The 23,579-nt window shown below is 41.2% G+C and overlaps 1 protein-coding gene across 1 annotated transcript in view; it reads left to right on the forward strand.

Moving 5' to 3' along the window:
- LOC143299829 (twinfilin-1-like) overlaps nt 1-22,831 on the forward strand; it is a 28,751-nt gene extending 5,920 nt beyond the window's left edge. The window contains exons 2-10 of the mRNA XM_076613309.1: nt 6,402-6,479; nt 7,042-7,092; nt 8,451-8,578; nt 9,497-9,592; nt 12,165-12,269; nt 13,095-13,220; nt 14,938-15,088; nt 20,181-20,302; nt 22,130-22,831. Of these exons, the coding sequence (XP_076469424.1) occupies nt 6,402-6,479; nt 7,042-7,092; nt 8,451-8,578; nt 9,497-9,592; nt 12,165-12,269; nt 13,095-13,220; nt 14,938-15,088; nt 20,181-20,302; nt 22,130-22,276 (1,004 nt within the window). The 3' untranslated portion in view covers nt 22,277-22,831. The remainder of the gene's footprint in view (nt 1-6,401; nt 6,480-7,041; nt 7,093-8,450; nt 8,579-9,496; nt 9,593-12,164; nt 12,270-13,094; nt 13,221-14,937; nt 15,089-20,180; nt 20,303-22,129) is intronic.
- Nucleotides 22,832-23,579: the final 748 nt, after the last annotated feature.

Below are 23,579 nucleotides of genomic sequence, written 5' to 3' on the forward strand. Positions count from 1 at the left end.
TATGTGTTATGTCAGCTCTTATTTCATCGAGAATAGTTTTAGCATCATGAACCTGTGTAAGTTTACCTACAATAAAATCACGTAGACCACTAGAAATGTTCAAATGTGCCAGTTTCAAACAGTGGCCTGTGTGCTCAAAGCAAAATTCAGCTGTCACAGTTCCAGTTTCTAAATTTTTACGACATGTTATATATGAAGTACATCGATGTCCTATCTTGCAGGAGCCTTGTGATTTCATGGACCTAATACGATTTTTAACTAGTTCAGGTTTGCCAGAACGATGACAATAAAAATGTGTTAATAAGAAAACTTTTCCCTTCTGGGTTCCACTTGCTTGAGTATAAAATGATTTGGAATCCTTCTCCACCTTCCTTTTCCATTCAGTAAAATCTGTTTCATTATTGAACTCTTTGGTCTGTATTGACATTTCTTTTTTGTGCTTAATGCGGTAGTGTTGTATGAGGTCTTGAATTGTAACACAGGAAAACCCCTCGCAGTCTTGACAAACACAGTTTGTGGGCTGATTGCTTTTGTGTTTGGCATACTCAACTGTGTGGTTTGTTAGTTTGTGTTTTCGCAAGCCTTCCTTTGAGCCATAATTTTTATCACAGTAAAGGCAATTCCATTTCTTTTTCAAAGAGGGGAAAGACTGAGCTGAGTGAGAGTTTTTTTCAGAACTAGATGTAGTGTGGTTATGTGAGGTCTGTGAAATGCTGCTTTCTGGTTTGTTCTGTTCTGTATCCCCAGTGCTGGCTTGTGCCTGACTGCTGCCAGAGTGGGTATCCATTGTGTTTGTGTCTGTCTGATCATCTCTAATGTGAAAACGTTGCTTGCTTGGTTGGTGAGATGAGGATTCTGTTTTTCTTTTGCGTCTTAATCTGTCCTTGCTGTTGGAGGTGTGGTCACATTGTGTCTGGCTGTCTTTTGGGGAACTATATTCAGTGGTTCTGTCCGTGCTGTTGGAAGTGTGGTCACATTGTGTCTGGCTGTCTTTTGGGGAACTATATTCAGTGGTTCTGTCCGTGCTGTTGGAAGTGTGGTCACTTTGTGTCTGGCTGTCTTTTGGGGAACTATATTCAGTGGTTCTGTCCTTGCTGTTAGAGGTGTGGTCACTTTGTGTCTGGCTGTCTGGTGGGAAACTATATTCAGTGGTTCTGTCCTTGCTGTTGTAGGTGTGGTCACATTGTATCTGATTGTTTGCTGCATTTAGTCCATTTAATGTGTCAGTGTCTGCATGTGGGAAATGTTGTTTCATTATGGACACATCAAGATCTTTGGTCATGAACCACCTGATGAGGACTCTTCTCAGAAACCGTTCGTACCTCGATGGGTGTTTCAGGAAGATGCCATCATCAGCCTTAGGTCCAGTTAATTTCCTGAAATAGGGCTCATCAGTGGCAGCTAGCACAGCACACACACCAGCAATCACCCCACAAACATTGCTGCAGATCTGGAGGGGGTAGTTCCTGCATTTTTTTGTACATTTGTGCTGGTGGCCTGAAGGACTGGGGGGATGCATAACTATTACTTTGGGTTTATCCAGATTTTCTATTCCAAAGGCACCTGTGTATGGAGCCAGCCACTGCAGAAGGTCTTCTGGAACCTCCCACCCCAAACTATCACAATACATAATGACAGGATGGTCAGTAAGGTCCATGGTGACCAATACCCAGTGGTTGCCTGGTCGTTTGGGAGAGCCAACAAAAGTTTTGTACCGTTGGACTCCCTGACCAGGAACCCTGCCAACATTGGTCACCAAAACCAGTCTTTCTACTGTAACATCGTGCCTACTTGCCAGTCGCTGGAGACTATCCGGTGTGGACACACCCACACATACCGTCAGAGCAGGTGTGCCTTGTTCGTTGGCCCTGTCTGCCAGCCATTGCAGCTGAGAGGAATAAAGCCATCCTCCAAGGCCTTCACCTCATAAAACGGCCATCTCCTCCACAGTGCTCCCTGTGCACACACATTCACACAAGATTAAGTTGGGGGTTTTTTGTTTTTATTTTTATTTTTTGTTGTTGTTTTTTTTAGACCAAATTTCTTTATAGTGAGAATAATAAAATAAAACATCTTTGTCGGAAAACCCACAGCATCAGTGGTTAGAAAATGTAACTGATAATCTGGATGTTTCTCCTTTAAGCTAACCAGTCATGGGGTTCAAGGGAATTACAATCAGCATTGATAAGAAAATGCTTAACACTGCTTTAAAACTTTTTTTTTATATATATATTCATAATCATATGTTCATAATGTTGATAAAGTTAATAAAAATAATAGTAACTTCTTGCATTTTCGGATTTGTATAAAACTTCATATCAGTTTGTGTAATTGTTAGACCTGCATTCCTCTATGTCTGTCAACCTTAACTCTTCAGCAAGAGCGCTATAAAAGAACTTAGAAGAAGAAAAAAAAACAAACATACCTAATACCATGTTTCACATTCTTATCCAAAAGTGAAGATCATAGTACTGCACAACTTCTTTCTACACACACACACACACACACACACATATATATATATATATATATATATATATATGTATATATATATATATATATATATATATATATAGAGAGAGAGAGAGAGAGAGAGAGAGAGAGAGAGAGAGAGAGTTACTTGAATGTTGACATCCCATAATGAAATTCAATACATGCCAGTGTGTGAGTACACACAGGAAATGAATTTCAGCAATGAGTACAACTGTACAGAAATGAATGTACATCATTCAGAGAGGAACCAAAACTACTGTATTCAGTCGGAGTGGAGGGTAAACATACATGACTTCTTGGTAATTTATGGCCAAAACAAGTAACCAACATATCAAATTTTCATTGAAAACAGTACATTTTTTTTTATTAACATGAAATACTGTCCACATAGAAACTAACAAAGCTACTGGGATAGATACATAAATGTAACATACCATACTCATTGATGAGTTCCCTTGCAGGCCTGTTCCATATGATGTCCTTGAATGCTTCCAAATTGTGGACTTGGTCAACATCAGGAATATATCCTGGCACCGGGAAGGCAGATTCAAACCACTTTTGCTCTCTGGCAAAATGTTGTGGGTACTCTAACCTCCTTGCAAGGGAATCTGCAAAAAAATTAATGATTCAGATTGTGACATCTCTCTGACACAATGAATCAGTTTTTGCATTTACTGTGTACAAAATTGAGGTGTTTTTTTGTTTTGTTTTGTTTTTGTTTTTGTAATCCAAGTCACACATGATTATACAGTTTCATATTACTTTTGACAAAAAGATTTCTTTTTAAGTATGTACGTGTGGTTTCATGTATGTCTTCATTTAGTTTAAATACAGTCGCCTGTGATATCAAAAGAACAATCCATCTTGAACATTATCTCAGAATTCAGTTGTACCAATGTGGTATAGAATCACTCATAAAAATATTTCTTGTGATGATGTGACATAAATGTGAACCCAAAGATGGAAGAAAATAAAATATTATCATATTGACAAAAATCTGATAAGGAAAGAATTATTGAGAAGTGGGGAATGTGAGTGTCTTTAAAACATGTTAAAACAGACCTGGCTGAAAGTATACCTGTGTTCTTTTTTTTTCCCATAACAGTTTTGCATGCATGTCATTAAATGAAAAAGTCAGTGTATGTCACCATCCTAAGTGTTCACACCTGATATGATACTTGGGAAAACTGATATGCTTGGTGCACTCAGCACATGTACAAATCTCCTGTCCTATGATTTTGTTGGTGTGTAGAAATTACATAATGACTCATGCAAACTACTAACTTTGCTTGTAAAAGAAAATAACAGTCTGCCTTACACTGCATGTAGTCTGGCTTGGAATTATATTTACTGCAGCTGGATTTCCTTTTCTCATGTTTCTTTTTCTTTTGACCTCACAGTCACACATTTTCTTCTTCTTGTTTAGCATATGCTGGCTGCAACTCCCACCTTCACTTATATAAGATGGGCTTTTACATGTGAGAACATTTTAACCAACAAAATATGCAGCCATAGCCCATTTTCTGGGGTAGGCACACATCTTACACACATTTTAATAATTATTGAGCTATTTTCTAAAACTTACAAAACCAAAGTATCAAACCACAACATGCCCCTAAATCAATCACTGAATCGGTCAGGAAGAAACACTTCAAGCATGGATTTTTTCAGTTTGATTTGTAATCACTGCTTTGAGTATGGTTCAATGTGTGTTGCATGTTAACAGCTGCAGTGTGAATGGGCTTTCAATAATATGAATAAAGAAATACAGACAGAAAAACTTCTGATTGAATATTATCAGACAAACAGAAAATAACTGATTCATCATTTATGTATAAATTGCATAGTTACATGGTTTTTTTCTTCTAATTTTTACAAAGTGTCATGATTATAGTTACTTTTGTTTCTTTTTGTTTCTATAAAGTGTCATGATGTAACAGCAAAAGCATACATGTGGCCATTTAAAAATTCTAAGAATATGAATTTATTTCTTCTAATGAGAAAGTCAGAAATATGTGGAACAGTTTGTACATGATAATCATTTATATGTATATATACCTATTTGCTACTGCTTTATTTTTTTTTTTTTTTTTTTTTTTTTTTTTAATTTTTTAATTTCTTTTTTTTTTAATTCTTTTTTTTTACTCATTTTTCATTTTTTACAGTGACTGGATGAACAATGGCTGACACAAATACCAAATACCTACAGCAGTTAAAAACCACCTAAAATAATCAAGTTATAAAAAAACTTTCAATCCAAATCATCAAGAGTTATAAACACTATCCACTTACCTCTATCATGGAACATGGTCATCTTGAAAGAAGCTTCAACAAGTTGAAAAGCAGATCGAAATTCACAACGGAATTGTTTTCTCGAGCGTAAAATGCCGTGACGCCGGAGGAGATGAAGACAACGCGATGCGCAGAAAGACAAAAGTATACGTAATTAGCAGAGACCACGAACCGATACCACAAATAATTCCATAACTCTTTGCGCCCATGTGGAATGCTATATTTAGACCACCGACCACAACCAAAGGGTGTTCCCAAAGTTAAAAATACTATCCAATCAGAGCGAGTTGGCGGCATAAAAATACTATCCAATCAGAGCGAGTTGACGGCCTGGCGGCCATTGTTGTCATTCTGTCGCTAGCCGCAAGTTGGAAACAGCAGCATCCCAGAACAATAATGATTAAAATACTTTAACAACACCTGTCTTTCGGGATTTTTTATCAGCACATTCTTCTAAAACTTAACTAGAAACTCAATTTTCTTCATTTGTAAGTTCCACATACAGCTTTCATCTAAAGTTCCATCAGAATGGGTTCTTCCAGTTACTGAGTAAGATACCATGTACTGATGGTGATGAACATCAGCATGCTGATTTACCCAATCCCAGTCTACCTCAGGTAGACTATTGGTGATGTAATATTTACACCCCATCACTCACATAATAGAATGCATTTATAGTGTGATGTCTGTTTTTTTAGGGGTGGAGGTGGGGGGGGGGGAGTGGTTGTTTAGTTGTTTTTTTGGTCACTTCTAAAAATGGTTAAAATGATCTGGAAACAGAATGAAGTTCCAATGTCATCTGTATTTTGCATATGTATGTGTCAAAAGGAAAGTCCTGACAGAATGGCCACAGTTATGTATGCTTCCAGGTCTCTGTCATAAAATGATTTATATACAGTGTTCATTAATTATTTCAGCATTTGAATACCCACTTTACTTCTTCTATTGACATAGTATGTGTTTTTAGGCTGCAACTCCCTTGTTCACTTGTATACAGTGTACAAGTGGGCTTGTATGTGTATAACCATCTTCACTCAGTACCATACAATATATATAGGCAGCCATACTCCGTTTTTCAGGGGTGTGTAATTTGGGTATGTTCTTGTTTCTGCAACTAACCATACAATGACAAGTGACACGGACTAGTCACTAGGGGATCTTTAACATGCATGCATTTACACACGAAAGGTGTTCAAGCACTAGTACACATTGTTGACTTTGTAGATTTGAAAAATTGAAGACTGAAAATCTCCACCAGTAACTCCCTGGACACTGACTAACCAGAATTTTAACCCAGGACCCTTATATTGACAGACAGTGCTTTAACCACTTAGTTGCTGCACCTGCCCCCAGTTTCTCAAATTTGTTGCAGTAATTCCCTTTAGTTTAATTAAGACTATTCCATGATGAATTAAAGTTTTAGTTGATCCAGATAGACTATTCTCAGCTCAAACCAAAGAGTAAAAGTGAAAAGATTCTGTGAAAGAACATTGAATTAAACTTGTTTGAACGGGAAAACAGAACATTTTTTCATTTGAATTGCAGTTGACAGTTGATTATGCATTCAGAATGTTGTGCATGGCATGTTTTTAAACTTAATATAACATTTGTTTCAGCATCTGATGATCTGAAGAATTTCTTTGCCTCAGCAAAAGATGGATCATGGAGACTGATAAAAATTTGCATCAAGGATGGTATGTAATTTTCATGAACTGACTTATTGGTCTAATGTGCTGAAAATGTGAGACTGGTTATTATAGTCCTTTTCATTGTTAGAACAGCTTAGGTCAAAATTCTCCAGCATGCAGACAGAAATATACATACTCACTGACTACAAAATACACACTCACATGCATGCACACACACACACACACACACACACACACACACACACACACACACACACAGACACGCACCCATGCGCGCACACACACACAAAAAATAATAATAATAATACAGGCATGCATGATATATATGCATGCATGCACATACATAGATCAATCTCTGAATCGTCTGAATATTGAAAACACAGTTGCTAAGTTTAAGTGCCTTAATTATGTGACCTAAGCTGTTCTAACAATGAAAAGGACTATAATAACCAGTCTCACATTTTCAGCACATTGGACCAATAAGTCCGTTCATGAATATTGTTCATGGAATTTGCTCATGTGTAGCATGTTCTACAATCAGGTCTTTTGTCATTCTTCTTGATTTCTTTCTATATTGATGAAAATGTTTTGTCTTTTTTTTTTCCAGAAAAGTTGGAGCTCTCGACCAGTGTACATCCAGAAGGGAGCTTTGAACAAGATATCCTTTCTGTTTCTGAGGATCATCAGATATAAGATACCACTTTATTGTCTGTAAATTTACAGAAATTTGTTTTTCACCTCGAATACATCAAACAGTAAAGATATGAAGCACAATCACTTTTAGAACATGAGTATTCATAGAAATATGCCACACAATAACTTATCAATACAATTTATGTTGAAGAGGTAAGAAAAACATGAAAGGAAACGCTATCTCAAAAGGAAACAGATGTGGACAATTTGCTGCAAGTGGCTTCAGCATTCATCGGTATAATTAGTTTTGCTCTTTTTTTCTGTTGATTTTTGTTGCTGTGTGCCTTAGGCCAATTGCTGTCTTAATGTGCATTCATCTGTATGAGTATGTGCATTGTGCTTGTTCTCAAGGCCTGACAAAGCGCGTTGGGTTACGCTGCAGGTCAGGCATCTGCTTGGCAGATGTGGTGTAGCGTATATGGATTTGTCCGAACGCAGTGACGCCTCCTTGAGCTACTGAAACTGAAACTACTGAAACTGAAGAAGAGGGTGAAATGATGGAGGTTGGAATGACAGCAAATGAATTTGTATGTGTGTGTGTATGTATGTTTGCATGTGTGTACCTTTGTGTTCTTTGTGCAATGGGAGACACTTAACTGTGTGTTCCCAGTCTTCCCATGGGGGCACATAACACACTCAACTCTTGACAGTTTTGGTGGTAAATTGCAGCATAGGTGTGTTGCTTGTTGTACATTGTAATTTTGAAAGAAATCTGATGAAAAAGGAAGGTAGCGCTTGTTGAATTCAACTTTGATATAGATATCTTACGTACACAGACTTTTATGCCACCACTATTAAATATTGCTGCCCAGGTTACCATACTTCCATTGTTCATACTTTATTGCATCCTAGCAGTAGGAATGCTTGAGTGATTACACATTTTTCAGTGTTTTTGCATTTATGAATAATTAGTTTTGACATTGATTGAAGCTAATAGTTCAGCTGACTGCACAAGTCCATATCAGTATTTAGCTCAAAAGCACAGTATCTCGGTAAAATGTAAAGTAGATGATATTGTAATATTTTGGGGCTCACATGTGTAAGCAAAGTGAGCCTTTATAATGACGTTGATTCAGTTGTCTGTATGAATGTGTTTGTGATATCTAGGTGCTCAGATGTGTAAGCAAAGTTAATCAGTGTAATAACCCTGATTCACCTGTCTGTACGTGTTTGTCTGTGTGTGTCAGTGGTAAACTTTATCAGATTGTTTCGCGAGGTTTATTTTCCCTGTTCCTATCGATCACAGGCCTATCAGTTAAAACATTTTGACTTTGACCCAGCCTTGTTCATATAATGCGTCACTGTATCCTTGACTGCGTGCACATTATGAGCAAATGGTTCTGCCCCTGCTGGAGGAAGCCATGCCATGTTACATCTTCCTTCGTTACGACAGTCAGAACAACCTGGGCTATGAGTGGCTCTTTATCTCCTGGTCCCCAGACTTCTCACAGGTTGGTTCCATTTTTTAACTCACTCAGTATGGCCAGTCCTCTCTTCTCCTCTACACAAACCCCTCGGATGTCCAGTGGGTGTCTGAATGACCCAACCTTTAGCTTCCGTCATCAGAATTGTGGTATTCTTTGTCAACATTCACCTCTTCAGTATAAGAGCCTTCCGCTTGCAATAATTTGATGATGGTAACTGGGGTGAAACGCTGTTAACGTCGTCTCTTTCACCGTTCGTATGGAGAGAGTTAACTCTTTCACCACCAAAGGCAACCTCAGTCGACTCAACAGTTCACTGCCATAGGAGACTTTAGTCAAAGTCGAGGATCATGTAAAAAGGACGGTTACTCCATGATGCAGTATCTTGTTTCAGTAGCTGTTCTGTTCTTACTCCCAGCCCTGTCATTGCTATGTGGTATAAGTAAAAGAATGGACTCCCACAAAGGTTAAAGTACCCATTAAATGCCCACCCCCATTTGTACTTGCAGGGTGAAATTTATGCAGACAGGGGGTGGGCACTTACAAGGTAGTTAACAGTAATGTAAGTATAACAGTATGGAAGGGGGGAAGGTGGAAGAATGATGACGACGCTTATCTGTGAGGGACTGGGTTCGAATTCTCCCAAGTTTGACTGGAAAATCAAACTGAGCATCCAGTTGTTCAGATGTGACAGTGAACCAAGATACCAAGTGCAGCATACATTTAGCGCACTAAAAAAGAACCCATGGCAACAAAAGTGTTGTCCTCTTACTTAAAATTCTGTAGAAGAAATCCACTTTGATAGGTACACAAATGTATATGCGTGCACCCAAGACCTGACAAAGGGTGTTGGGTTATGCTGCTAGCTAGGCAGCTGGATTTGTCCAAACACAGTGATGCCTCCACAAGAAACTGAAACTGAAAGTACAGCATTGCGTTTGACAGGTTCGGGACAAAATGTTGTATGCTGCCACAAGGGCGACTCTGAAGACAGAGTTTGGTGGTGGAGAGATTAAAGAGGAACTGTTTGGCACTGCCACGGTAAGGGTGTTGTGTTTGGTTTGTTGTTGTTGTTGTTTGTTGTTTGTATTTGTTTTTGCTTTTTAATCATTTTTCTTTCCTTTCTTTTCTGCCAAAAGTAAGGTCTGACATTTTACAAAGCACAAGAGTTGATTCCTGCAGGGTTTTTTTTGTTTTGTTTGTTTCTGTTGTTTAATTGTTTTGTTTTTATTTTTTGTTTGTTTGGTTTTTTGGGGGTTTTTTTTAACTTTTTTCCTTTGTTTTCTGCCAGAAGAAAGGCTCAAGATTTTACAGTGAACAAGTTCAGAGTGAAATCCACTGTTAACTGTTCATTGAAGAAGGTTGACAGCTGGTGAAGAGTGAAAGCACTTTCAAGATAACAAATAGTACTGTACTCACAGCATGTCAATGTTCCCATCCCAAATGGTGAATATTGTTCTGGCTTTTTTCTTTTCCTTTTCTTTTGTTGTTGTTGTTGCTATCTATGCTATAGATTTGTATTTGTATTTCTTTTTATCACAACAGATTTCTCTGTGTGAAATTCGGGCTGCTCTCCCCTGGGAGAGCGCGTTGCTACACTACAGCGCCACCCATTTTTTTGTATTTTTTCCTGCATGCAGATTTATTTGTTTTTCCTATCAAAGTGGATTTTTCTACAGAATTTTGCCAGGAACAAACCATTTGTTGCCATGGATTGTTTTACGTGCGCTAAGTGCATGCTGCACATGGGACCTCAGTTTATCGTCTCATCCGAACGACTAGCGTCCAGACCACCACTCAAGGTCTAGTGGAGGGGGAGAAAATATTGGCAGCTGAGCTGTGATTCAAACCAGCGCGCTCAGATTCTCTCACTTCCTAGGCGGACGCGTTACCTCTAGGCCGTCAATCCACAAAAATTGTATTGCATTGCATTGCATTGTATGTGCTATATTTTCTGTGTATATTGCCTTATACTTGCTGTGTTGAAAAAGGCTTGATAAGTTGATTGTAGCGGAAAATGTGTTGTATTTGATGTGTACAGGTTGTCGCATTACATTTGCTGTGTTTAAAAAAGGCTGTTGCATAATGGTTGTAGTTGAAACTATGGTGTGTTTGGTGTGTTCAGGGAGAATGATTGCAGTGGAAACTATGGTGTGTTCAGGGAGAATAATTGCAGTGGAACCTATGGTGTGTTTGGAGTGTTCAGGGAGAATGATTGTAGTGGGAACTATGGTGTGTTTGGTGTGTTCAGGGAGAATGATTGAAGTGGAAACTATGGTGTGTTCAGGGAGAATGATTGCAGTGGAAACTATGGTGTGTTCAGGGAGAATAATTGCAGTGGAAACTATGGTGTGTTCAGAGAGAATGATAGCAGTGGAAACTATGGTGTGTTCAGGGAGAATGATTGCAGTGGAAACTATGGTGTGTTCAGGGAGTGGAAACTATGGTGTGTTCAGGGAGAATGATAGCAGTGGAAACTATGGTGTGTTCAGGGAGAATGATAGCAGTGGAAACTATGGTGTGTTCAGAGAGAATGATAGCAGTGGAAACTATGGTGTGTTTGGTGTGTTCAGGGAGAATGATAGCAGTGGAAACTATGGTGTGTTCAGGGAGAATGATTGCAGTGGAAACTATGGTGTGTTCAGGGAGAATGATTGCAGTGGAAACTATGGTGTGTTCAGGGAGAATGATTGCAGTGGAAACTATGGTGTGTTTGGTGTGTTCAGGGAGAATGATTGCAGTGGAAACTATGATGTGTTTGGTGTGTCAGGGAGAATGATTGAAGTGGAAACTATGGTGTGTTCAGGGAGAATAATTGCAGTGGAAACTATGGTGTGTTCAGGGAGAATAATTGCAGTGGAAACTATGGTGTGTATAGGGAAGAAGACAAAAATGACTGCAGGATTCTTAAAAAGACAAAAAACTAAAGTTTATAAAAACCTTTTTGGTGGTAGTTGAATCCTCTTTGTTTCAACTACCACCAAAAAGGTTTTTCTAAACTTAAGTTTTTTGTCTATGGTGTGTATAGTGTGTTCAGAGAGAATGATTGCAGTGGAAACTATGGTGTGTATAGTGTGTTCAGAGAGAATGATTGCAGTGGAAACTACGATGTGTTTGGTGTGTTCAGGGAGAATGATTGCAGTGGAAACTATGGTGTGTTTGGTGTGTTCAGAGAGAATGATTGCAGTGGAAACTATGGTGTGTATAGTGTGTTCAGAGAGAATGATTGCAGTGGAAACTATGGTGTGTATAGTGTGTTCAGAGAGAATGATTGCAGTGGAAACTACGATGTGTTTGGTTTGTTCAGAGAGAATGATTGCAGTAGAAACTACTATGTATTTGGTGTGTTCAGGGAGAATGATTGCAGTGGAAACTATGATGTGTTTGGTGTGTTCAGAGAGAATGATTGCAGTGGAAACTATGATGTGTTTGGTGTGTTCAGAGAGAATGATTACAGTGGAAACTATGATGTGTTTGGTCTGTTCAGGGAGAATGATTGCAGTGGAAACTATGGTGTGTTCAGGGAGAATGATTGCAGTGGAAACTATGGTGTGTATAGTGTGTTCAGGGAGAATGATTGCAGTGGAAACTATGATGTGTTTGGTGTGTTCAGGAGGACGTAAGTTACACAGGATACCAGAAGCACATACAGGCTCAGATGGCCCCAGCTCCACTCACCATGGCAGAGGAGGAACTGCAACTTATCAAACAGAATGAGGTATGAAAATAAATAGTTGTTTTTTTTTAAATGTTCAAAATCAAAATAAAGACTGCTGTTCCACCCCCACCCAACCACTCCTCTCCTAGCAGCAGTGTCTCTATGTACATTATCAAGATAAAGACACAATGAGATAATCTTCATTGTCGATAAGCTCACAAAAATTTGTCTTTTGGCTTAAGTACACACAATGTTGAAAACATAAATCGCAGTCGCTTTAAAACATGACCATTCATTGACATATGCATCACAGTATCTTCATTGATAAAATTAATGTTGGCATTGTCATTCAGACTGAAATATCAGAAAAGCGAATGTTCATTTCGTGCAACACATACTCATCTACTCACATACATACACACCTAATCACCTGTACACCTGACAACTACAGCATGCCAGCCATGCTACATATTATGAAAGTCTCAGGTTAAAAACTCGTAGGAAACATATATTCTTGTGTGTGTGTGTTTTATTCACCCCAAAATACTTCATTGTATGTGTACTGTATCTTCTGAATGGAGGGAATGAAGCTGGATACCTTCTCAAACATCTTATTTCTCCAGGTAAAATCCCCCAAAATGTTGCTGTTCAGTAGTGTGTTTGCCTCTTGCTGTTATACAACCATATCCTAAAGCCATGAATAAATAATGTTCAGCTGATCACACAACAGGGGGATAGTGTATAGCATGTTTAAGATTTAGTATAAAAAATTTTAAAAAATTTTCAAAGATCAGTCCTTTCACTGCCTTTTGAATTTAGTTAGATGCTCAGTGGTATTTTTTACATGGGGGTGGTTGCATTTTATGGTGGTGACCATGCTTTCAGGTGAACGCACACATCAACTTGGACAGCCGTTCCCAAACAATGCAGGGCGTCGCTTTTCCTTTGTCAGATGAACTCCAGGCAGAGTTGGTCAAGTTCCAAAATAAGGAATGCTCCTATGTTCAGTTGGTGAGTGGTTTCTCTTTTTTTTTCTTTTTTTTTTTTCTTTTTTTATAGTCATTTGCCTTCAGAAGTGCATTGTAGTGGAATGCTGTGCTGTGCAATACAGTACATTGCAATTCAGTGCAATGCAATACAGTGCAATACAATATAATACAATACAATAACAATAATAAAAGGACATTTGGTACGCCCAGTCTAATGATACAAAAAGCCCTGGGCGTTTACAATAAAAAAAAAAATTTTAATGCAATGGCGCATGCATACTAAAAACACACACAAATACATCCGCACACACAAATCATTCCATTCCAACTCCATCCCACAAATACACACCCACTAACACAAAAATGTAGACACACACACGCGCGTGCACACACATCCCGATCGTTCAGGGCATAAGAACATGTGTACATTTAAAAAAAGTAAAAATATAGAAGTTGTTTTTTTTTAATAGATAAATAAATGAAAAATGATTTTATTAAAACATAAAAGTGAAGACAAAGAGTTATTCACTGATTTGAATGGCTGGAAATAAATGGGTTTACAAAGAGGTTTTGAAAGAAGGGCAAGAAACAGCATGACGGACAGGAAACGGGAGTGAGTTCCATGCGGAAGAAGCCTGGAAAGAAAATGCATTTTCCATATTATCTGGTTCTGTAGGAGGGAATTTTTAAGAGACGGTCATCACCTGATGACCAGAGCTAGCGAGATGGAGAGTAGTAATGCAGAAGCTCAGAAAAGTAAGGAGACATGCCAATCATAAATTTGTAACATAGGAGAGAGAGTTTGTAATCTATTCTTTTCTCAGTAGGTAGCCTGTGGAGGGAGTGAAGGAGAGGAGTAATATGAGCAGATTTGGGAGAGCGGAACATGAGCCGTGCAGCATGGTTTTGGATTCTCTGAAGTCTGGATAACAAGTAGTTGGGGCATCCAGCGAGCAAAGAATTACAGTCGTCAAGCCTAGATAGGACCAGGGAACAGACAAGGGTTTTTGTTGCATCCTGAGACAGAGCCTGTTCTACGTAACTCGAGGTAACATACCAGACAGATCGAGGAAATCTGCCATTCCAAAGATAGAGTCTGGTCCAAGTAAACACCAAGGTTGCAAACAATTTTTGAAGTTGGAACATTACACTCATTTAACTGAACAGCTTGGGGAAGTGAAACAGAATTTAGCAAACGTTTAGGAGCAAGATAAAATCATTTCTGTTTTTTCGTCATACAACGGTAATTTGTTGCTTGTCATCCACAATTTTATGTCAGCTATACATTGTTGAGTGGAGGTCATAATCTCAGAATGATGAGAGATTTGACCAGACTTGTAAATTTGGTTATCATCCGAAAAACTGTACAGTATGGTACAGTACAATACAATACAGTACAGTACAGTACAATACAATACAATACAATACAATAATGTGCTTTGTGCAGTGCAGTGCACAGTCCACTACAATACAACACGACACGACACGACAAGACAAGACAAGGTACAATAATGTGCTTTGTGCAGTGCAGTGCACAGTCCACTACAATACAATACAACACAACACGACACGACAAGACAAGACAAGACAAGGCACAATAATGTGCTTTGTGCAGTGCAGTGCACAGTCCACTACAATACAATACAACACAACATGACACGACAAGACAAGACAAGACAAGACACAATAATGTGCTTTGAGCCTGTGATCATCTCAGCATGCTGTCTGTGTTCTGTCAGTGTTTAGACTTGGTGGGGGAGGTGGTGAACCTGGCCAAGTCATCCTCCATCGGAGTCAGTGAGCTGGCCTCCCAGGTGCCCACAGACGCTGCAAGGTATCACCTCTTCTGGTTCAAACACACGCACGAGGGCGACTACATGGAGAGTCCTGGTATGTGGGTGGTGTTGTTGTTGTTTGATTTTGGGGATGTTCATTTGTGTGTGTGTGTGTATGTATATGTATGTGTGTGTGTGTGCATGCGTGTGTGTTTGTGTTCTACACTTTGAAAGTATTTCTTTTCTTCTTTTCTTTTTTTTTCATTCTTTTATTTGTTTTTGTTTTTTTTTCTCTCTCTCTCTTGCTAAAATCGATCCGTTTATTTTCAGACTCACTTCTGACAATGCCTTTAACATGAAAACATATTACACAGCTAAATTACAATATCGTATTGTAATAAAAGTACATGGATGGATATTTTCCATACACACTTGCAAACATGCATACAAAATCGTACACACACATAAATACATACACACAAACAAACAGTATATGTGTGATTCTTCAATGTAGGCATAGGTACAAATACTATTTGTTTGTGTTTTATACAGTATACACATAATACTTTCTACAGTCAGGTCAGGTCTCTACCTGCCACAGGTACCATGTAACCCTGTGCTACCTGTCACATGCGGGCAGATGGAGCTCGACAGCCCGGGAAGGCAGTCCATCTAAGACAAGGAAAAGTCTGAAGTAAAACCCATGAAGTGCTAAGGAATGCAGGACAGTCTCGACATGCATTGACCCTGGGTCCATGGCCATGTCCCGACTTTCAGTAGCCGCGCCCCCGTGCCTCCGAGGAAGGTTTTTGAGCCAGAGGCTAGGACAAGGACAGTCTGATATAAAACCTACGACCTGAGGACCTCACTGTCACCGTCCCAGCTTGCTAGGCTATGGCAGATGAACCACGGGTGTAAAGGGTGGGGCCAGTACTGCGCACACTGCACTCCACCTAAAAATTCCATTGCGCAGGCTTGAAGGACACGTCCACGTCCGCGCCACCAACTATTCCAAGCCCTGTAGCGATGGGAAAGGGGCGAAAACGGCAGGTGGAAGATGTCACTGGAAGCCGCAGTTCCAATCCTGCATGCAGGCGGTTCAGGATATTGGTCGCCTGATTGTTGACCCGGAGGTGACAGCATCACTCGGCAGCACCCTGAACGACCAAGCAGCCTTTTCTAGGGACAGCACTGCTTGCTCCACACGGAGAGGGGCCTAGAAAAGGTGGTCCAAACAAATGCTCATCTCCATACCCCCCAGTTGGCTAGCCGCGGTCAACGGGCATCTCCAAACGCGGTCGAACAACAGTAGAGAAGAAAAGGCCGGCACCTGCCTCACAATTAGGTGCAAAAGGACTACAGGTAGCATGCTGGAACATCCGAACCATGCGTGACTCTGCAGACAGCAACCACCCAGAAAGGCGTTCCGCTCTAGTCGCACACGAACTTCAGAGACTGAACATTGACATTGCTGCCGTCAGCGAAGTCCGCTTTGCAGGGAAAGGCAGCCTCCAGGAACACGGCGCTGGGTACACCCTCTACTGGTCAGGCAAGCCAGAGACCGAGAGACGCCTTTATGGCGTAGGCTTTATGGTCAGGAGCACCATTGCCTCCAAGCTTGAAAACCTGCCAACAGGACACTCAGACCGAATTATGTCCATGCGCCTCCCACTACGGAACAAACAGCATGCCACTCTGTTCAGCGTGTACGCTCCAACCCTCCAAGCGGACCCCACAGAAAAGGTCAAGTTTTACACTGTTCTGCGCAACCTCGTTCAGAACACCCCTGCTGACGACAAGGTCATCATCCTTGGCGACTTCAATGCCAGAGTTGGCCAAGATTCAGAAGCCTGGAAAGGAGTCCTTGGCAAGCATGGCGTTGGTAATTGCAACGACAATGGGCGCCTTCTTCTCGAGTTCTGTGCAGAGCAGCAGTTTACCATCACCAACACCATTTTCCAGCAGAAGGACAGCCTGAAGACAACGTGGATGCATCCTCGGTCCAAACATTGGCACCTCATTGATTACATCCTGATGCGCCAGAGAGACATACGAGACGTCCTACACACCCGAGTGATGCCCAGCGCGGAGTGTCATACTGACCACCGCCTCGTCCGCAGCAAGCTCAGGCTCCACTTCAAGCCCAAACCAAAGAAAGGAGGAGCTCCTAGGAAGAAATTCCAGGTCGGCAACTTTCAGTCAGCTGAAGTGAAAGCTGAATTCCAGGCGAAGCTTCAGGACAAACTTGAAGACCCCAGTTGCCCCACAGACCCCTCTCCAGAAGCACTATGGGCACAGCTGAAATCAGCCATCCTGCAGTCCTCTGAAGAAGTCCTAGGGTTCTCGTCGAAAAAGAACAAGGACTGGTTTGACGAAAACAACCAGGAGATCCAAGAATTGCTGGCGAAGAAGAGATCAGCCCACCAGGCTCACCTTGCACAACCGTCTTGTCCGGTGAAGAAAGCAACCTTCCGGCTCATATGCAGCAACCTCCAGCGCAAGCTTCGTGAGATTCAAAATGGGTGGTGGACCAACCTGGCAGAGAGGGCTCAGCTTTGTGCAGACACTGGTGACTACCGGGGCTTATACGAAGCCTTGAAGGCGGTGTACGGTCCCTCATACCAGGTCCAGAGTCCTTTGCGCAGCGCAGACGGCCAGGCGCTCTTCACAGACAAGACGTCGATCCTGAACAGGTGGTCGGAACATTTCCAGGCCCTCTTCAGCGCCAACCGCACGGTTCAAGACTCGGCAATTCTCCGCATCCCACAACAGCCAGTGAAATTACAACTGGACGAGCTACCAACCCTAGAAGAGACTGTCAAGGCCATTGAACAGCTGAAATGTGGCAAGGCAGCAGGGGTTGACGGAATTCCGCCGGAGGTGTGGAAGAATGGAGGCCCAGCACTACACTCCAAACTCCACAACCTCTTTGTCTGCTGCTGGGAGCAAGGCAAACTACCACAGGACCTCCGTGACGCAGTCATCATCACCCTGTATAAAAACAAGGGAGAAAAGTCGGACTGCTCCAACTACAGGGGGATAACTCTGCTCTCCATCGCAGGCAAGATCCTCGCCAGAGTCCTCCTAAATCGGCTGGTGCCTACTATCGCCGAAGAACATCTCCCAGAGAGTCAGTGTGGCTTTAGAGCCAACAGAGGCACCACTGACATGGTCTTCGTTCTCAGACAGCTACAAGAAAAATGTCGGGAACAGAACAAAGGACTGTATGCGACATTCGTCGATCTCACGAAAGCTTTCGACACCGTGAGCAGAAAAGGTCTGTGGGAGATCATGAAACGTCTAGGATGCCCCCCAAAATTCCTCAGCATGGTCATCCAACTACATGAGGAACAGCGTGGACAGGTCAGACACAGCAACGACCTTTCGGAGCCCTTCCCAATTGGAAATGGAGTGAAACAAGGTTGTGTCCTCGCGCCGACCCTCTTCACGATCTTCTTCAGCATGATGCTCCAACAGGCCACTGAAGATCTTGGCGACGACGACGGTATCTTCATCAGATACCGCACTGATGGCAGCCTATTCAACCTGAGGCGGCTACAGGCCCACACCAAGACACTGGAGCAACTCATCAGAGAGCTTCTGTTTGCCGACGATGCTGCCCTCGTCGCCCATACAGAAGCGGCCCTGCAGCGTATAACGTCCTGCTTCGCAGAGGCTGCGCAGCTCTTCGGCCTAGAAGTCAGTCTGAAAAAGACGGAAGTTCTCCACCAGCCTGCCCCACAGGAAGAATTCCACGCTCCTCACATCAACATCGGTGAGACAGAGCTGAAGTCGGTCCACCAGTTCAGCTACCTAGGCTGCACCATCTCGTCTGACGCCAAGATCGACAACAGACTTGCAAAGGCAAACAGCGCATTCGGCAGGCTGTACAAGAGAGTGTGGAACAACAAACACCTGAAGAAAGACACAAAGATCAGCGTGTACAGAGCTGTTGTACTGCCCACCTTGTTGTATGGCTCCGAAACCTGGGTCACCTACCGGCACCACATACGACTGCTTGATCGCTTCCACCAGCGCTGCCTTCGCACCATCCTCAGCATCCACTGGAGTGACTACATCACAAATGTCGAGGTCCTGGAGCAGGCAAAGACTATCAGCATCGAGGCAGTGCTGCTAAAGACCCAGCTACGTTGGGCAGGGCACGTGTCCAGGATGGAGGACCACCGTCTGCCCAAGATCGCGCTGTATGGCGAACTGTCCACTGGCCACCGTGACAGAGGAGCACCCAAGAAGAGATACAAAGACTCCTTGAAGAAAGCTCTCGGTGCCTGTCACATTGACCATCGCCAGTGGTCCGCAGTAGCCGCTGATCGAGAGACCTGGCGACGCACCATCTACCAAGCTGTCTCCTCCTTCGAAAACAACCGCAGGGCCAGCCTTGAGGACAAACGCAGAAGGAGGAAGAACCACGACGCTGCAGCCGCGAACCCAGACCAGACTTTCCCTTGCAACCGCTGCGGCCGACTCTGCTTTTCCCGCATTGGCCTTGTCAGCCATGAGCGTGCCTGCATCAGACGTGGACAACGCCCTTCCTAGATCTTCGTCAGCGAAGCCAGGTCATGATGACATAATACTTTCATACATACATAAGTACAAGTATTATTTGTTTATGTTTTGGTTTATGAAAGAGTCCTGGAGCCAGTTGCATTGCTCGGATGGAAGAGCCTAGTATGGTCGTAACCCGCTACTAACTGTGTGTAGTATGGAACTGACCAGTGGCACAGTTCGGTCAATGTAGACATTTAGTCACGTGTAACTGTCAAAAAGTTAGAACCGAGCAATGGACGGGCACCATAGCCGAATGGTTAAAGCGTTGGACTTTTGATCTGAGGGTCCCGGGTTCGAATCACGGTGACGGCGCCTGGTGGGTAAAGGGTGGAGATTTTTACAATCTCCCAGGTCAACATATGTGCAGACCTGCTAGTGCCTGAACCCCCTTCGTGTGTATATGCAAGCAGAAGATCAAATACACACGTTAAAGATCCTGTAATCCATGTCAGCGTTCGGTGGGTTATGGAAACAAGAACATACCCAGCATGCACACCCCTGAAAACGGAGTATGGCTGCCTACATGGCGGGGTAAAAACGGTCATACACGTAAAAGCCAACTCATGTGCATACGAGTGAACGCAGAAAAGAAGAAGAACCAAGCAATACAACTGGCACCTGGCTTCTATGTTTTACAGTTTTCATCTACTCTATGCCTGGCTACAAGTGCTCAATAAAGGAGAGAATGCTCTACTCAAGTTGCAAGTCCCCCTTGGTTGACCACATCCAGATTCATTTAGGCATTCCTCTTGCCAAGAAGGTAGGTAGGAGTTTGTTGGAGAGAGAGTGGTATCCTGTTGATTTGCTGGGTATGTCGCTTAAAAGGGTAAAAGATGCAAGTTTATCTTTGGGAGAGGTTGCTGTAGTTGGGGTGGACAATAAGTGATGATGATTTCACATGCCAATCAAGCTGTACTCAAAGTGGACAACAAGCAATAATGATTTCACCTGGTGATCAAACTGTACTCCAGTGGACAGGAAGCGATAATGATTTCACCTGGTGATCAAGATGTACTCTGGGTGGACAGTAAGCGATGATGATTTCACCTGATGATCAAGATGTACTCTGGGTGGACAGTAAGCTATAATGATTTCACCTGGTGATCAAGAGGTACTCTGGGTGGACAGTAAGCGATGATGATTTCACCTGGTGATCAAGAGGTACTCTGGGTGGACAGTAAGCGATGATGATTTCACCTGGTGTTCAAGAGGTACTCTGGGTGGACAGTAAGCGATGATGATTTCACCTGGTGATCAAGATGTACTCTGGATGGACAGTAAGTGATAATGATTTCACCTGGTGATCAAGATGTACTCTGGGTGGACAGTAAGCGATGATGATTTCACCTGCCAATCAAGATGTACTCTGGGTGGACAGTAAGCGATAATGATTTCACTGGTGATCAAGATGTACTCTGGGTGGACAGTAAGCTATGATGATTTCACCTGCCAATCAAGATGTACTCTGGGTGGACAGTAAGCGATGAGGATTTCACCTGGTGATCAAGAGGTACTCTGGGTGGACAGTAAGCGATGATGATTTCACCTGGTGATCAAGATGTACTCTGGATGGACAATAGGCGATGATGATTTCACCTGGTGATCAAGATGTACTCTGGGTGGACAGTAAGCTATGATGATTTCACCTGGTGATCAAGATGTACTCTGGATGGACAATAGGCGATGATGATTTCTTCTGGCACTCAAGGACTACTGTCATATACTGGGCAGGATTTGTTATTGTATCTTTGGGAAAGGGGTTCATGCGTTGGGGGAGTCAGGGGTCTTTTGTTACTGTTGTTTTGGGTGATTTTTTTTTTTTTTAATGGGATGATGATGATTAGTATTTGTAGAAGTAGTATTTTTTTTTTTTATCATTATTATTATACCTTAGACACATAAAACTGGGAAGCAGGTACACACACACACACACACACACACACACACACACACTCACATTCTCTCCCCTTGCCAAGACTCTCACTTAATTATTTTCGCCATCATAACTCATACATTACACACTGATTCATTGACTTCAGTGGCTAAACACAGGAGTGGTGGCTCAATGAATAAAACTCTTGACTAGGAATCAAGGCTTCAAGGTTTTGTTTAGGGAAATATGTTGTGACAATACAATACAACACAACACAACACAACACAATACAATACAATACAATACAATACAATACAATACAATGCAGTGCAGTGCAGTGCAGTGCAAATACAATGCAGATTTTAAAGACAAATTATGTACAGTTGACTCACAATAGAGTATAATAGAATACAATGCAATAATACAAGACAATACAATTTAACAACATTCAATGCAATACAGTGCAATGCATTGCAATACATTACAATACATACAATATACAAAAATACAATACAGATTCAATGCAAATGCTGAAAACAGATTTAGAAGAGAAAAAAAAACTTATCAAAACTTCCTGTTTTTTTTCATAAATGCCACAAAAATATCACAGCCTGCCCCACCACTATCTTTCCCATCATGGATCTGAAAGATACGTATCCATATCAAATCCATCAGTTAAAGAGCAACTCTGTTTATTACGCACGTCTGCTGCAGATGGAGGTTGATGACCCCAACGAGCTGACGGAGGAGAATATCTACGACGAAATCCACCCCAAGGTTAATGTCGCCCGACAAGCCTTTGCCAGGCCGAAAGGTCCTGCAGGTCGCGGACCTCGGAGGTTAACGAAGCATAAATCTTGAGGACTGTGTGTGTGAGAACTGTTAGTTCAATGTGGTGTTTTTTTCCACTATGGTGCTTTAATGAACTGACTTTGGTTCAGTGTGATCCTCTTGATTGTTAGTTCATTTTTGTCTGTGGTACTGTCCTTATAAATTATTGTCCAGTATATCATCCATGAATCCATGATACCGTCCAAATGAATATTTTTTTCATGTGTGCAGTTTTAGAATCTTATAATCTATGAGGAGTGTTATGAGTGGTGCTTTTTTTTAAAATGATGTATATTTTATGTTCTTTGGGGCAGTTTTTGGCAAATATATTGGTAATGTTTTTTGCATGTTTTTATAATACCATGAAAGTATTCTTCATCACATGTTTGTCTTCATTGAACATGTCTTTGATGTTTCTAGTTAGGTTGTCCCCCTTGAATCATTTTTGTTTTCAGTTGTCTTGGAAATGTTTTTCAGTTGTCTTGGGGTTTTTTGGGGTTTTTAAAGTCCTTTGTCACTTATACATGTTCATTGAACTTGTTTTTGTACATATCTAGTCATCTATTTCTCATGAATCAAATTATGGCGAATACTTATTTTTATACCTTCTATGTTCACAAAGCCATGTCCTGATTTTTTTTTTTTTTTTTTTTTTTTTAGGTATAAAAGTGTTGCTTAAAGCTAGATTTTATTGCAGTTGAGCTTGCATTTATTTGTTGGTTTCAACACTTTGTGTCAATCAGTTTAGTGTGACATTGAAATTTCAGGGTACCTGGCTGTGTTTGTTTGTTTGTTTGGTTTTTTAAAGGTGAATTTTATAATTAAATAAATCAAACAATATGAATATCATGGACAAGAAAAAGTATTTATGGAATCTCAGAACACTTTGTTGATTGATTCAATCTGTTCTCTGTCTTTTGAAACAGATAGTGCAAAACTAGATATGAAAATCCTCCAAGCTTCATGTTTAAAGTTTGTAGTAGTAGTAGTTGTTGTAGTTGTTGTAGTATCATAAATATAACTGAATGCATTTTTAGGAAGACTGTGAAATTTCTTCTCTTTTTTTTTAAATCATCAATCACAAGCATTGTTATGACATATCCTGAATAAGATACCTTGAATCTTCATGTAGAATCTCACCTGCTCATTCATGTGGTATCAGTATTTTTCAGATCTTCCAATTTTTCTGAGCATTTTTTGTCATAAAGTGTCTGAACAACAAAAAATATTTATCTCACCTGGTCATTTGCATGGTATCAGTATTTTTCAGATCTTCCTATTTTTTCTATCTGTTGTTTTTGGGTGGTTGTTGTTTTTTTACCACAGTATGTGA

Source organism: Babylonia areolata, chromosome 25 (assembly GCF_041734735.1).
Source record: "Babylonia areolata isolate BAREFJ2019XMU chromosome 25, ASM4173473v1, whole genome shotgun sequence".
NCBI lineage: Eukaryota > Metazoa > Mollusca > Gastropoda > Neogastropoda > Buccinidae > Babylonia > Babylonia areolata.